At 34.1% G+C, this 15,166-nt stretch overlaps 1 protein-coding gene across 13 annotated transcripts; it reads right to left on the reverse strand.

Moving 5' to 3' along the window:
* Positions 1-1,749: 1,749 nt before the first annotated feature.
* Positions 1,750-7,397, reverse strand: LOC149402737 (uncharacterized). 13 transcript variants are annotated; one of them, XR_016296067.1, is made up of 15 exons: positions 7,317-7,397; positions 6,819-6,983; positions 6,506-6,538; positions 6,358-6,434; positions 5,708-5,763; positions 5,494-5,538; positions 5,074-5,161; positions 4,575-4,940; positions 4,172-4,264; positions 3,449-3,528; positions 3,061-3,281; positions 2,833-2,970; positions 2,664-2,738; positions 2,515-2,574; positions 1,750-2,243 (listed from the first exon to the last, which is right to left on the reverse strand). XR_016296067.1 is itself a non-coding variant. In XM_089609045.1 (15 exons), exons 5-8 carry the CDS (start codon positions 5,573-5,575, stop codon positions 4,764-4,766), a joined length of 333 nt encoding a protein of 110 aa, XP_089465171.1. In that variant the 5' UTR covers positions 5,576-5,598; positions 5,708-5,763; positions 6,358-6,538; positions 6,819-6,983; positions 7,317-7,397; the 3' UTR covers positions 1,750-2,243; positions 2,515-2,574; positions 2,664-2,738; positions 2,833-2,970; positions 3,061-3,281; positions 3,449-3,528; positions 4,172-4,264; positions 4,575-4,763. The 13 variants fall into 13 exon arrangements, 5 of the variants coding, with proteins under 5 accessions (XP_089465171.1, XP_089465170.1, XP_089465172.1 ...); XR_016296071.1 differs by having other exon boundaries at positions 3,061-3,137; positions 3,228-3,281; positions 6,358-6,538; XM_089609045.1 differs by lacking the exon at positions 5,494-5,538 and adding exons at positions 5,420-5,440; positions 5,548-5,598 and having other exon boundaries at positions 4,575-4,959; positions 6,358-6,538.
* Positions 7,398-15,166: the final 7,769 nt, after the last annotated feature.

Here is a 15,166-nt window from a genome sequence, read left to right on the forward strand (position 1 = left end):
AATATTCCAAAGCTATGACTAATTGAGATTGATTTTCTTATTATTAGAAAGGAAAGGTTATTTCCAAAACTATGATTTCTTATTTGAAAACTAAAAATAAGTCTTTAATCAAATGGCACCGCGGCATATAATATTCTGATGTGGTGGTGCCATTTTCTGTTTTGTTTGGCGACGACGTGAAATTATGGTGTCGAGGCGGAGATTGATGTTGCTTTTAGTTTTTCTTTCAAATATTTGCCAACAGCCAATCAAAATCAACATTCATTTTAGTTATAAAAATCCTACCAAAATGCCAAAAATGCATATATGTCTCATCTCAACATATTTCACAAACTAACCTAGTCAAAAGCAAGGTTCGAAATACCATTTTCGATGCTGTTTCGAACCCTCTGATTTACGGAAAATCGTCACGCCGACGAAAAATCGAACGGAAAAATAGTGAAAAAAGGAAAATGATATGCCGTTTTAAAATGCCATTTTCGATGGAAAACCGACATGCCGATGAAAAATCGAACGGAAATTTACGCATTTATTTGCTAGATAAATTTTTGGGTTCATTTGATATATAGTCATATTTACATTTTAGTTTGCTATTTAACCAACGTTTAGTAGTTTTTTTGGTAAATAGTCATGACCCCTTATTTATTGGCGTAAATTGACTGAAATATCCTACCAAAATTCTCACTAAAAAATTCTCCAAATATACAATTAAAAAAACTTTAATTTGAATATTTATTAACTTTAATCATTTAGTACATAGTATGTATTATTTAATATATATTTATCATAATTTTATTATATTTAATACTTATTCTACATAAAATCAGTACTTGGTTACATTTATCATAATTTTATTATATTTAATACATATTCTACATAAAAATTTATTTGTTACATTTATATGCATGAATTTTTATCTTATATATAGTATGAAACAAATAATATATAAATAAATGTAAACAATACTATTGCAAAATTAGTACTTGGTTTAATTGGTTAGAGCTTTGAAGATATGTGTAGGTGACTTCGGATCCATTCCCAGCTGAGCCATATGTAATTTTCTTTAACTTTTGAAACAAAAAAACGACATATTATACCGAAATTCAGCGAAAACGACGACAAATGGAAAATTTTGCTTTTCGCCGGCCGTTTTTACTCCGGCAGCGGCGCGATTTCCGGAGAATTTCGCCGGCATTTAAATTCATGGTCAAAAGTAATAAAACTTCCTACATGTTCATACCATTTGTAAAATCCTAAATTTTAAGCTTAATTAAAAAGCTAAAATATTGGTGTTCGAGTGACGTTAGTATTGTTTATAATAAAGTAGTAGTGAATGATTTATTTACGTGGTAGTTTTTGAAGTTTTAGTTTTTATGTGTCTTTTGGTGTGTTTTTGAATTTTTAATATACTCTTTAGAATACAAATTATGGATATATATATTTGTATATAAGTTATATATTATAACTAAGTTATATATATATATATATATATTATTAGTCTGAAACACGTGCTTCGCACGTGGTGGTTGTAGTTGTAATCAGTAAATAATTATAATATATATAATTTAATTTACCAAGTTTTTCTTCAAAGCATAAGGTTATAAATGAATATTAAGATATCAAATATTTCAAACATACGTACTCTAAATTATAGTGACTGAACTATTTGCAGGTTACAAGAATGCCATGAACTACATAATTGAGCTATCAACTTCAAGAAACTCAAACATCCACACAGAAGAGTTCAAATATCAAAACTGTTCTAAATACTAACATTAATAGACGCATAGAGTGTATGAGACGAAAAAAAATCCAACTACATATAAATTTGAGTTATAAACGATCTCGACATTGAAGGAGAAGAGACAAAAACGAAAAGAAAAAAAAATATCCAACGAAACAATAATGAAAAAATTACGCACAGTGATTTATTTTCTTGACCGGACTTGCCACCAATCGCAAGCAACGACGCTGACGAGCCATCCGGAGGAACATAACAGACTCTAGGGGATAATTGCAGCAGCGGCGGCCACGCAACAAGTGACAAAAGCATCGAACTACGAGTGGCATAAATTTCAAGACTTATCAGCGAGAGTTGGATCTTTTCTGGTGTAGCCTTAGATTTAGATGCATAAAGTTTATTCTTTGAGGCAGTTTCTTTGAGTTGGTTGATATCAGTTTCGCCAAAACCAGTGTACAAAGTCGTCGAAACTGAGTTTATCTTCTCTTTAGCCTCTTCTTCACTACAAAGAGAAAAAAACACCCCACACATTTCACACAATTAACAAAAACTCCAACAAAAAAATATTAATAAAAATCAGCACTATTGTATCAAAATAAAGATGCTTGAATGACTAATTTCAATTAGGCAATTACAATTGTAGTCTAATTATTCAAATATTAAATATACAGTCTAATTCATGTCTAAATCCCTACAAAAAAAAAACCCTTACAGATTTCACAGAATTAACAAAAACACCAACAAAAAAAATTAAACTTCAAAAATTACAGTACCTTCCGAGAACGTGGGCGACAGTGGAGACATAAGCTTGGACAATCTCGTCCTTGGAGACCCTGTTTCCCGCGGGAAACCCCATGATAACGAGCCATCAAAATAGCTCTTTCAAGTTAAAAAATGAGAATTAAAAAAAATGTTGATATACCTCATCAGCCCCCAAAACAAGACCTTTTTTTTTCCATAACTCAACGGTATCACGTTGTTTCTCTTCGACAAGAACCTACATAAGACTCTAAAATATTAATTGAATGATCTAGTGAGAGACTACATGCACCCTAAAAAATTATTGGTTCAACAATGAATCCCTAGCTAACCTGGTCAGTTGGGTTTCAACAACTTATAACAACCAAAGCCCTGACATTGATCCCCTTCGATTGGGTCGCATCAAGTTGCTTCTTTAGTTCAATGGCTTCACATCCCCAACCCGATGCTTCATCCGGACAGAAAGGTACCTGAAACATTAAGAACAAACTTACCATGTTCAATCGACTCAACAATTATTAATGTATACATATATGCATAAGCACGGAGATTTAACATACCAGAGTGCCACCGTGAAGGGTAATGGAAGAAAAGTATGAAGGGTCCCGAGGAATGGGACATAGAATTCTATCGTTCTCTGACCTCACCATCAATTGCTCATCATATGAACCCGGAATGAGATATTTTAATTTTTTAAAATTTTATTTTATTTTATCAGATATCTTACAATCAAACAATAAAGAAGCCATGCGTGCTTCCAAAATCAAACCACACGTTGGACCTGAAATCAAAGAAAAGAAATAGATTTGTGCTTGAGAGAAAAGAAGACCTAAGTTTGTGGTTGAGGATCAGTCGTGAAGGGCGATAGAGGCAAAGTAAGGGAGGTAGAGCTGGGGCAAAGGTAGAGCCGTTTCTAGTAAAAGCATTTATCTTACAGAATAAAGTTACCTGGTTTCGCTTACACTCGCGAAGTCCCAAAAGAGCTAACACAATGTCGACTGAATTGGAAAGTATCGTCGACGATGACCCTTTAAAAAGATGATACATAATTAAACAAATATAAAAAAAATCCCTTAGATCTGCCTTGGCCTTACAAGATAATGGCTCAAGAGCTCAACAGAAAAAGGAAAAACATCCCAAATTCTAATGTCGCTCCACTTTTTATAGTGAGACGATGATTCACAAGAAGAAACAAAGTTGATGATACGTACACGGGAAGAAAAAAAGGTAATAAATTTAAAATAAAAAATAAATAAAAAGATTGATCACCAATCAAACAAAATCAACAACTGCAAGCTTTCCTTTTTCCCTTTTTTCTTCATGACAAAAGTAAAGTATTTTTCCAGTTACCCTTTTTCGAAGAAAAGAAAAGAAAAAGAAACAGACAACACGGCCAGAAAACGAGCCCCGACTATACTAATCGGATCTCCGAACCGAAGTATTTACTACTATAAACAAATGGGTAATCGCTACTCCGGTCAAAATAAGATTCCAAACAAGGGCTAAGCAAATGTATAGAGAACGAGTAGACGAAAACTATAGATTTTTTTTAAAATCTTGTCACAGGTCATCGCTGATCATGCCAATACGCTTTTCCTCACAATTTTCCTCACAATTTGAAATGTAACATTCAGTAAACAAAAAACCTAAAACACTAAAAAAAGACAGTACCTTTAAACTTAAGTGCAATCTCGCACGAAACTGCAACGCCAAAACCAGTGGACAAAGTCGTCGAAACCGAGTATATCTTCTCTTTCAATTTCACTACAAAGAGAAAAAACCCCCACATATTTCACTCAATTAACAAAAACTCCAACAAAAAATATTAATAAAAATCAGCACTATTGTATTAAGATAAAGATGAGCTTAATAATAATAAAATAAGTTGGAGAAGTCCTTCGCATTTAGGTGTTCATATTAGATAAGAAAAAAATATGCTTGAATGACTAATTCCAATTGTAGTCTAATTATTCAAATATTAAATATATAGTCTAATTCATGTCTAAATCCCTACAAAAAAAAAAAAAAAACAAAAACACCAACAAAAAAAATTAAAATTAAAAAATTACAGTACCTTCCGAGAACGTGGGCGACAGTGGAGTCATAAGCTTGGACCATCTTGTCCTTGGAGACCCTGTTTCCCGCGGGAAACCCCATGATAACGAGCCAGTGCTCGAAATCGCAGCCCTCGATCATGACATTCCCGTCCTCCTAATACTCCAGGCTCACCCATTTCGATGGAACCGAGCATTCCACTTCTCCCTCATCCTCCGCCGGAGTCGAATTCCGAGCCGCCACAGCCTCCTCGTCCGAGCTCATCTTCGGGCCCCAGTAGGTGATGATGTGGCGGGTTTGAATTAGCCGCGAAGGACACCACAGCGGAGCCGTGGGAAGAGATAAAAGCCTCGAACTCCTCGGATGAATTTTTCTCCTCGGATTCCTGTCGAGGAACGAATCCCCTTAAATTATATAAAATTAAGACTATAAAATTACGAACATTACGAACGACAACAAACTATAGCTCAACAATAATCAATCTAAAAAATATGGGTCATCGCTAAATGATTCCATACCAGTGCAATCTCCCGCGAAACTGCAACGTCAAAACCAGTGTACAAAGTCGTAGAAACCGAGTATATCTTCTCTTTAGCCTCTTCTTCACTACAAAGAGAAAAAAACCCCACAGATTTCACACAATTAACAAAAACTCCAACAAAAAAATATTAATAAAAATCAGCACTATTGTATCAAGATAAAGATGAGCTTAATAATAATGAAATAAGTTGGAGAAGTCCTTCGCATCTAGGTGTTCATATTAGATAAGAAAAAAAATGCCTGAATGAAAAAACTAAGGGGAAAAACACAAACAAAAACACAGAATTCACAGAACTAACAAAAACAATAAAAAAAAACCCTTACAGATTTCACAGAAGATGAAAATGATTCAAGAATATCAACTTATATTAGCAGAGCTACACAAATTCTACGATCACCTGTAAGTTTCTTATTGACAATAGCATGCACGGCGAATTGAACACCTACACATTTGATTGGACATGTGAGCAAACATGACATAAGAAAAAGTCCTCATTCAACACCTAAACATTTCCATAGCTCCGTTAAAGAATCAATCATAGTCAATTTTCACCATTAAATCTTTCTTTTGATAAGAACGTATACATCACAACTATTTTTCCTTTCTTATACCTTGAATCAACTTGCATACGCAAATATCTCACTCATAGGTCAACCATGTGTGGATCCTGAAACTCACTCAAAACACAATCAACTGGACACATCCATCCGAATAAATTAACCCAACATATCAATCAATTCCAAACCTACTTCTGGAGTTGCAGTTGCTCTTTTTTCTTTTAGGAAAAAAAGTCATGGTTCCGTGGAAATGCCAGCACATATAACATATTTTTTATATCATCAAATGGAATTATCCAAAGCTAATTATGGTCAACCAACAACCAAATAGGATGGTGAAAATGAGCTATGAATAATCTCAAGAATTTCACACTACCGTAAAAGTGAAGAAATGAAGAATGAACTGACTGCATTTAGTTACTAAAGAGCACAAACAGAGCGGTCAAATAAATTGTTGGTGCAGAGCAAGAGTCTAACAATGAAAATCTATTCCTTCATGACTATGCCCATAATTTTAAAACCAAATAAAAAGGGGAAAAAAAAACTTCGATTGAGGCATTTCAACAAACAGTGAAAAAACTTTGCAGAGTTGGGCAATTAAAAGAGACAATCCATTCAAATAAAAAAAGTAAACCATACAGCGATTTAAGAATGCATGATAATCGACACAAACCAAATTAAAAATAACAAACAAGCAAACTTACGAAAGAGTGGGTATCATATTTGAGGCTAGATGTGGAGAAACTTTCCTCAGTTCTTGTTGCCTCCAAAGCTAGAGAACCTGTAAGTATGCAAAGCTGTAGTAATAATACACAGTTGTTCATGCACAACCTGCTAGAGAACCTGCAGAACCTGGAAGTATGCAACGCTGTAGCAATTTCAAACCTAGCACACGGGAAAAGCCTCAAATCATAATTTCGAATTCGGAACCAAACAGAGAGCACAAAAACCCTAAAATCAAACACACAACTTCAAAATCCCCCGTTTTTGTAAGCAATGTTCATGTACAATACAAAATTCGTGTCCAGTAACAAAATCATAGGCATAATATATCGACGAACTTCATGAAAATAAAGATTAAATTACGGGTTTATATTACTTTCCCCGATTTAAAAAAAAAACCCCTTTAAGAAACTGAGAGAACCAGCCTCAAATGAATCACCACCTATTCTGATATTTGTCCATGTATGTCATGAGCTCGATTCCGACGACGTATTAGGAGAGCTCTTAGCTGAGGAGGAACGACTCTCGTTGTCTTGTTGTCAATCCCCACGTCCTCCAGGCTCGACCATCTGATCCCGTCGATGTATTGAAGCGCCACCTCGAGCTTCTTCTCATCCGGAGATAGGCAAACATGCAGGACAATTTAAGACGAAGATCAAATAAGGTGTAAGCACCAATTGCATGTCATTTTTCTGCTCAAGTTCCAATCGGCAAATAAATAAAAAAACACGATTTTGATGGTATAGAAAGAAGGAGGCGAAAGAAAAGAAGCAAATCATTTTTTTAATTAACGAAAGAAATTCTAGAATCCCTAATTCAAAAGTTGAATTCGTGAATTAACAACATAGAACAAGGACTTATCTTCTTTAAACCCAATTTCTGTGAGAAATTCGAAGAAGAAAGAGCGATAAAGGGATAGTGGGAGAGAAATGGGACTTACCTTTGCGGCAGAGAACAACGAGCGGCGAGTAACAACCGGCGAGCGTCGACAAGAGAGAGAGGGACGAGGAAAAATAAAGGCACGAATAAATAAATGTGAGCAGTGCAACGTAAATGGGAATAAGTATGAAGTGTCGTGATTCTATTGGATGAAAAGGAAAAGGAATAGTCTATGAATAGTAATTTTAACATTGTGACTTATTATATTATATAGATATACTTAATTAATTTGTTTAGTTATTATATGTATGTACGTATATATACAATTAGGTTATATATTATGTTATATAATATAATATAATATTATACTATGTCACGTAATACATAATATAGTAGCAGTGTAAGTGTTAAGATATATACATATACGTATATACTTAACTATAATAATAATAATAATTAATATATTAAGAGTAGAAATAGATTTAAGTTTGGGCTTTTAGGGTTTGGATTTTTAGGGTTTAATCAAACTATATATATATTTTTAGGGTTTAATCAAGCTTTTGGGCTTTTAGGGTTTGGATTTTTAGCCAAGGGCATTTTTCCAGAATCTAAAGTATGTCTAGAAATCCGTTTCTAAGCTGATCTCTGAAAGTCTCTTCCGTCAGGTTCCGAGCCGTCTAGTTTTCCTGATCCGTCCACGACCAACGGTCGTACTTTCCGAAACGAAGGTGAGAATAATCTCACTACAGCACGGATTTTTTCGAAAAGAAATACTCTGACTATATGATCTGAATTAGATAGAGTGTGTTTTATTTGTCTGATTTGTTTGGATATGTTTGTTTATATATGTCTATTTGTTTGGACATGTATGTTAGTCATATTATGTGAAATGTTATGATATGATACGATATGAGAGTCTAATATGTTAAATGTTATGATATGTCGAGTTTATGATATGATATGTTATATTGTGTTATGTGATGATACATTGTAAATTAGAATATTTATAATATGTTCTTATTTCTAGCTATGTTATCATATATGTTTATTATGTATGTTTATTTTATATGTCATTCATATATGTAATGAAAATAATCAAGTGAAAAGATAAGTAAGAGAGGCGTTACGAGCTATGGAGGTCTTACGGAGAATTTATCGAGCCGACTTACGGGCCCAAATGGAGAAATTTCTCATATGTTATAAGTTTATATGACGGAGCGAAGTATGGGACCTTGCAACCCTATATCTTCGTATCCAATGTACGCACTGAAAATTGGTACGACTAATCTAGGCCCCGAATTAAAATATGATAGACTTATAATAGGGTATCTTATGTCACGGTTTAGTTAACAACACCAAAAACCGGTTCATGCATTTTTATTATTTATGTTTTGTGAGTTATAGTTATGCTCGCTGAAGTTAGCTCATTCTATGTATATTTGCTTATGTTTTGTGAGTTATAGTTATTCTCGCTGAGTATTAGCTCATTTCATGTATATCCGTTCGTGTTGTAGGTAAACAATATTTTGAACAAATGAGAAGGGTGGACAAGTGGCGACGAAAGTGAGAGGGTTGGGTTATGGTTGCCATTCACGAAAATAAAAGATTTCCGCTTAGCTTTCAGTTTTATATAATCAAACCCAATGTTTTATTTTTATCGTTTTAAATTAAGTATTTTGAGATTCTTTCAATTTCGAAAAAGGTTACGATTTTATTTATGAGGTTATCTACAATCGTATTTTGAGTTTAAATTATTGTTTATGCAATTGCTACGTTTGAGTTATTTATTTTCTCGAGTTATGAATTAAGCGTTTTATTATTAAGTTGTGAGTTTTCAAATTTGTATCTCAAGTTATGTTAAAAAAAAATTTACCTCATATTTTCTAAAATTTTAAAAAGCAAGATAAGTAAGACGGTCCGAAAAGTCGGGTCGTCACAGTTGGTATCAGAGCAACGAACTTATGACCCCCTTCGCTATTCGATCGCACGGCTACCCCCTACTCCAGTAAGTTAGTATTTTTTTTTGGTTTATATGTTAGGCGTATTTTTTTTCTTAGATGGAAATATTCAAGCTGCCCGTGGCCAATGTAGAGTTAGGCCACGAGGCCGAGGTAGAGGAAGAGGCAGAGTTGCCGCTGATTTTCCAGTGCAAGATGTCCATCATGTCACTCCGTTTCCTGCACAACAAGGAGCAGCAGAGAATCCCAACGGTCCAGCCCCCGGACCTCAGCCTGCGGCCAAACCAGATCATGCGGTTCTCGTTACTGCATTGCTGCAACGTATTGAAGCTCAAGAAGCGGAGATACAATAGTTGAGGAATCACCTCCCCCAAGTAAATGGAAATGTGGGAGAGGATCAACAAGCACCACCAGCACCTCCCCAGAATGTAACTTTTGTGTGACAAATCATTGTGATTAATGATCTCTTCGAGAAGTTCAGGAGGATGAGATCCCCGGATTTTGAAGGATCGACTGATCCTTTGGTGACCGATGAGTGGATGTCAGAGATCAAGACGATCTTCAACTTCATGAACATATCGGGGACCTAGAAGGTGATATGCACTTCCTTTCTCATGAAGAAAGATGCGCGTTACTAGTGGGAGATAGTAGCCACTAGATGAGACACATGCGCTATGTTGTGGGATGAATTTTTCGAGGAGTTCAATAAGAAGTATTTCAACATGCGCGCGATAAACATTCAACAAAAAGAGTTTATAGAGTTAAATCAAGGCACGATGACTGTGACTGAAGTTGTGAGGAAGTTCAATCAGCTTGCAAGATTATGCCCTCACCTAGTTCCGACCGAGTCAAAGAGAGTTCAAAGGATGATGGGAATGTTTCAACCGGAACTGACTCTAGGTATTGATAGTTGAAGTCATCCGCCATCCACTGTTGCTGAGTGTTTTGAACGTGCAATGCATGCTGAATACCATTTAGTTCAAGTGAAGGGGGAGCGAGATCAGTACATCAAGGAACGGAAGAAAGAGAAGACTCAAAGTAGAGGAATAGGCCATAATAAAAAGTCCGACCAGCCTCCCTTCAACAACCAAGTCCGCAAGGCGTAATATCTCGAGAATGAAAACGGGAAGAAGATGAGCCATCTTGAAAATAGTGGTAATGCCAATTACAAAGTCAAGACGAAAAATGATTCATTTCCGAAGTGCAACATATGTGGAAGGATGCATCCAGAAGAATGTAAGATGGGCAGTATATTGTGTTACAAATGCGGTCAGCCAGGGCACTTCCTTAAAGATTGTCCGAAGCAAATCTTTGACAGAGCAACAAGAATGGGCAACTCAACTTCATTCAAGCTGAAATTGAAGGGCCACAGTTTTCCCAGGGCCGACTAGAAGCACCACCAGCAACTCAGACACCACTGCCACCTTAAGGTCGCATCTACGCCTACACTATTGTCGATGCCTTGGCCAGCACCTCGGATGTAGTAGCAGGTCCGTTATGACGTCTTTGAATTTTTTGACTCTGGTGCTTCTCACTCTTTTTTTTGTTGGAGTTAGAAAACATAATTAGGCTATAGTCTAGAGAAAACTAGAAAAGTTTTATGCACGGCCTTACCGTCCGGTAATGCTTTATTATTATCATAGTACTGCTTAAAAAAATACCGATAATAATTAGTGGTCAAAGCTACGGATCGATTTCATCATCTTAGAGATTAAAGATTTCGATGATTTTTTTTAAAGAGACTTAGTATTTCCAATTAAGAGTTTTTACTCTTCTTCTCAAGTTTCTTGTTAATTTTCGGGACGAAAATTCTAATAAGTAGGAGAGATTGTTAAATCCTAAATTTAAGCTTAATTAAAAAGTTAAAATATTGGTGTTCGAGTGACGTTAGTATTGTTTATAATAAAGTAGTAGTGAATGATTTATTTACGTGGTAGTTTTTGAAGTTTTAGTTTTTATGTGTGTTTTGATGTGTTTTTGAATTTTTAATATAAAATACAAATTATGGATATATATATTTGTATATAAGTTATATATAATAACTAAGTTATGTATATATTTATATATATTATATATTATATGATTATATTTATTATATATACTTAATTAATTTGTTTAGTTATTATATGTATGTACGTATATATACAATTAGGTTATATATTATGTTATATAATATAATATAATATTATACTATGTCACGTAATACATAGTACAGTAGCAGTGTAAGTGTTAAGATATATACATATACGTATATATTTAAATATAATAATAATAATAATAAATATATTAAGAGAAGAAATATGATTACGTTTGGACTTTTAGGGTTTGGACTTTTATGATTTAATCAAACTATATATATAATATCAAATCCTTTTTTTTTATGTTTTCTCTTAGTCCTTACTTTCCGTTACTCTTTTTCTCTGAATATTCGTGGCCCTAGATAGACAACTCAATCATTGAAAAAGAAAGGGGTATGTATTTCTTCTATCTGATTCGGATTCAATAAAAATCTTTTCTTAAAACGCTTGCTGTGCTTTCAAAAATCGTTATTTTGCATCGATTCTTTTTGGAAAAGCTAGGTTTAAATGTCTTCTATCTAAATCATTAACTGAAAAATATTTTTATGAAATAGATTATATTTTCCGATTATTTTTAAATCAGTGCGCAGACCTGATTCGCTGATCTGACCTATTTTTGATTTTCATACTTTAAAATGTTTAGTGTGGATTCAAAAATTATTATTTTGCGTTGATTCTTTTTGGAAACGCTAGTTTTACATGTCTTCTTTTTAAAAAAATAATCGAAAAATATTTTCATACTATACATAATATTTTCTGATTATTTTACGATCGGTCCGCAGACTAGTTTTTCACAAGATTTTAACGTAACATGTTATACTTGTTTTATTTTTAAGAAATAGTTAAAGGATGTTTTTGGTCGTGATGCCTTTACAAAAAATGCTCAAATTTATGTTTTATAGTTACTCTTTTGTTTACAGAAGTTTTTACAAAGTTTTATTTTTCCCCCAGAACCCTAGTAATTTCGCGTTGAATGTCGTTTTTGAAAATTTTCAGAATCTAAAGTATGTCTAGAAATCCGTTTCTAAGCTGATCCCTGAAAGTCTCTTCCGTCGATTAGGTTCCGAGCCGCTTAGCTTTTCCGAGCCGTCTAGTTTTCCTGATCCGTCCACGACCAATGATCGTACTTTCCGAAACGAAGGTGAGAATAATCTCACTACAACACGGATTTTTTCGAAAATAAATACTCTGACTATATGATCTGAATTAGATAGAGTGTGTTTTATTTGTGTGATTTGTTTGGATATGTTTGTTTAGATATGTCTATTTGTTTGGACATGTCTGTTAGTCATATTATGTGAAATGTTATGATATGATACGATATGAGAGTCTAGTATGTTAAATGTTATGATATGAGAGTTTAGTATGTGAAATGTTATGATATGTCGAGTTGATGATATGATATGTTATATTGTGTTATGTGATGATACGTTGTAAATTAGAATATTTATAACATGTTCTTATTTCTAGCTATGTTATCATATATGTTTATTATGTATGTTTATTTTATATGTCATTCATATATGTAAAGAAAATAATCAAGTGAAAAGATAAGTAAGAGAGTCGTACCGCCTCGAGCTATGGAGGTCTTACAGAGAATTTCTCGAGCCGACTTACGGGCCCAAATGGAGAAATTTCTCATATGTTATAAGTTTATATGACGGAGCGAAGTATGGGACCTTGCAACCCCATATCTTCGTATCCAAAGTACGCACTGAAAATTGGTACGACTAATCTAAGCCTCGAATTAAAATATGATAGACTTATACTAGGGTATCTTATGTCACGGTTTAGTTAAAAACACTAAAAACCGGTTCATGCATTTTTATTATTTATGTTTTGTGAGTTATAGTTATGCTCACTGAAGTTAGCTCATTATATGTATATCTGCTTATGTTTTGTGAGTTATAGTTATTCTCGCTGAGTATTAGCTCATTCTATGTATATCCGTCCGTGTTGTAGGTAAACAATATTTTGAACAAATGAGAAGGGTGTACCAGCGGCGACGATAGTGAGAGGGTTGGGTTATAGTTGTCATTCACGAAAATAAAAGACTTCCGCTTAGCTTTCAGTTTTATATAATCAAACTCAAGGTTTTAGTTATATCGTTTTAAATTACTTTTTTAAGATCCTTTCAATTTCGAAAAAGGTTACGATTTTATTTATGGGGTTATCTACAATCGTATTTTGAGTTTAAATTCTTGTTTATGTTATTGCTACGTTTGAGTTATTTATTTTATCGAGTTATGAATTAAGCGTTTTATTCTTAAATTGTGAGTTTTCAAATTTGCATCTCAAATTATGTTAAAAAAAATTACCTCAAATTTTCTAAAGTTTTAAAAAGCAAGATAAGTAAGACGGTCCGAAAAGTCGGGTCGTCACACCATTCTAGTCTAACTTCATCTATTTCACTTCGTGAGTAAAGTTATTTTTTTAAGAAGATCATCTGTACTTAATTTGATAAAGTCGCGTATATAATATAGAGTGTAATATATCCGCATTCCACATTCCCGATTGTTGAGTGTCTTTGGAAAGTGTGAATGTAGTCGCTTTGGTCTTTGTTCGGGCGACTATGTTCACAATCTTGTATTCACTAAAAACCGTACAAATATACTCTACACAAAACAAAGTTTAAAATTCACACCAACAAACAATTAACTACAATATTCGTTAAAAAATTATGATCATATTAGAAGACTTACCTGGGGAGTAGTAGTCAAAGCTTCCCCGCCTTGTTCTCTAATGGCGGTCATTCTCGAAAGACGTGACACCTTGGTCCAGTGGGTTCGTAGATTGCTTTCGGCTATGATGAAGGGATCTCTTTTCTTAATGAGGAAGGAGTGAAAAAAAAGAATGAGCCAGATTTAAAGACTTGGTATTTCTACTCTGTCTTGAAATATCATATCCTATGGTTGTTACGCAATTTTTTAGGAGGCAGGCGCCACGAAAGTCTCTAGAGGAACTGACATATAATTCAACTATCTTAGATGTCGATCAACTTCTTTAGATCTTGAGAGGTTTTGCTGCGATCTAAGGGATCCAAGATCTGTACTGAATCTTCCCAAGAATTGAGAACTACAAGAATTCAAATTATATGGCATGTACCATATAATCCCATTCGCTCTCCTAGCTTTCATCTCTCAGTGTCAGTGTCGGCCCAACAGAGTGTTTACGCCGTTGGTGTTTTTTCCTCACTTGCACTTGATAATTATTTTAGTAATATTCGTTACTTGATCTTTCATATGAGATTCACCGTCATCTTGATAAGAACACACGTGCGGAGGTATAAAACCTAATTGGTCGGTCCGGCGATCGGCGTCCACTTGAGTTATTATTTTTTTTTAAATTAGTTTAAATCTAGATAACTTATTAAAGAATATGAAATTATAAAATTTAAAAAGAGACAATCTAAAAATTAAATACCTCATTTAAGTCATTATGCATATCGAAATGTCATCAAAACATATCGAAACATATCATCAAAACATATCGAAATGTCAATCTCTAAGAGCATCTTGCACACTTTTACATGAATCATTTTGTTTACTAACTAACATAGAAGTATTTGCATAGTAGTACGTGTTCTCTACCGAGCACGCCGATATAACTGTTAGGATTCGACACACAAATCCGACTTAAAATCAGTAAACAAATTTACAAAGAACAAAATTAGCACACACAAATTTATAGTGATTCACTTTCAATGCAAAAGCTATGTCCACTTTGCCACTGCTGATTCTCACTAAAACCCAAATCGGGCGAAAAAATGTTTACAATTCTCTTGCTCTCCACGAAGAACATCGGCACATAAGGTATTTATAGGAATAACTTAGGCTAACAAATAAGTCGATCCGCAAATCATCGCCGTAAGGTTT

The sequence above is a fragment of the Urtica dioica genome, chromosome 3, assembly GCF_054948205.1.
Source record: "Urtica dioica subsp. dioica isolate 48M chromosome 3, U.dioica_male_clone48M_v1_H2, whole genome shotgun sequence".
NCBI classification, from domain to species: Eukaryota; Viridiplantae; Streptophyta; class Magnoliopsida; order Rosales; family Urticaceae; genus Urtica; species Urtica dioica.

What these genes read in the sequence shown, in the direction of transcription:
- LOC149402737 (XM_089609044.1), bottom strand. Translation starts at nt 4,605, where the DNA reads ATGACTCCACTGTCGCCCACGTTCTCGGAAG. An exon ending in GTCGCCCACGTTCTCGGAAG is followed by an intron (nt 4,265 to 4,574) that starts GTACTGTAATTT and finishes TTCTCTTTGTAG; the next exon opens with TGAAATTGAAAGAGAAGATA. An exon ending in GATTGCACTTAAGTTTAAAG is followed by an intron (nt 3,529 to 4,171) that starts GTACTGTCTTTT and finishes ATCTTTTTAAAG; the next exon opens with GGTCATCGTCGACGATACTT.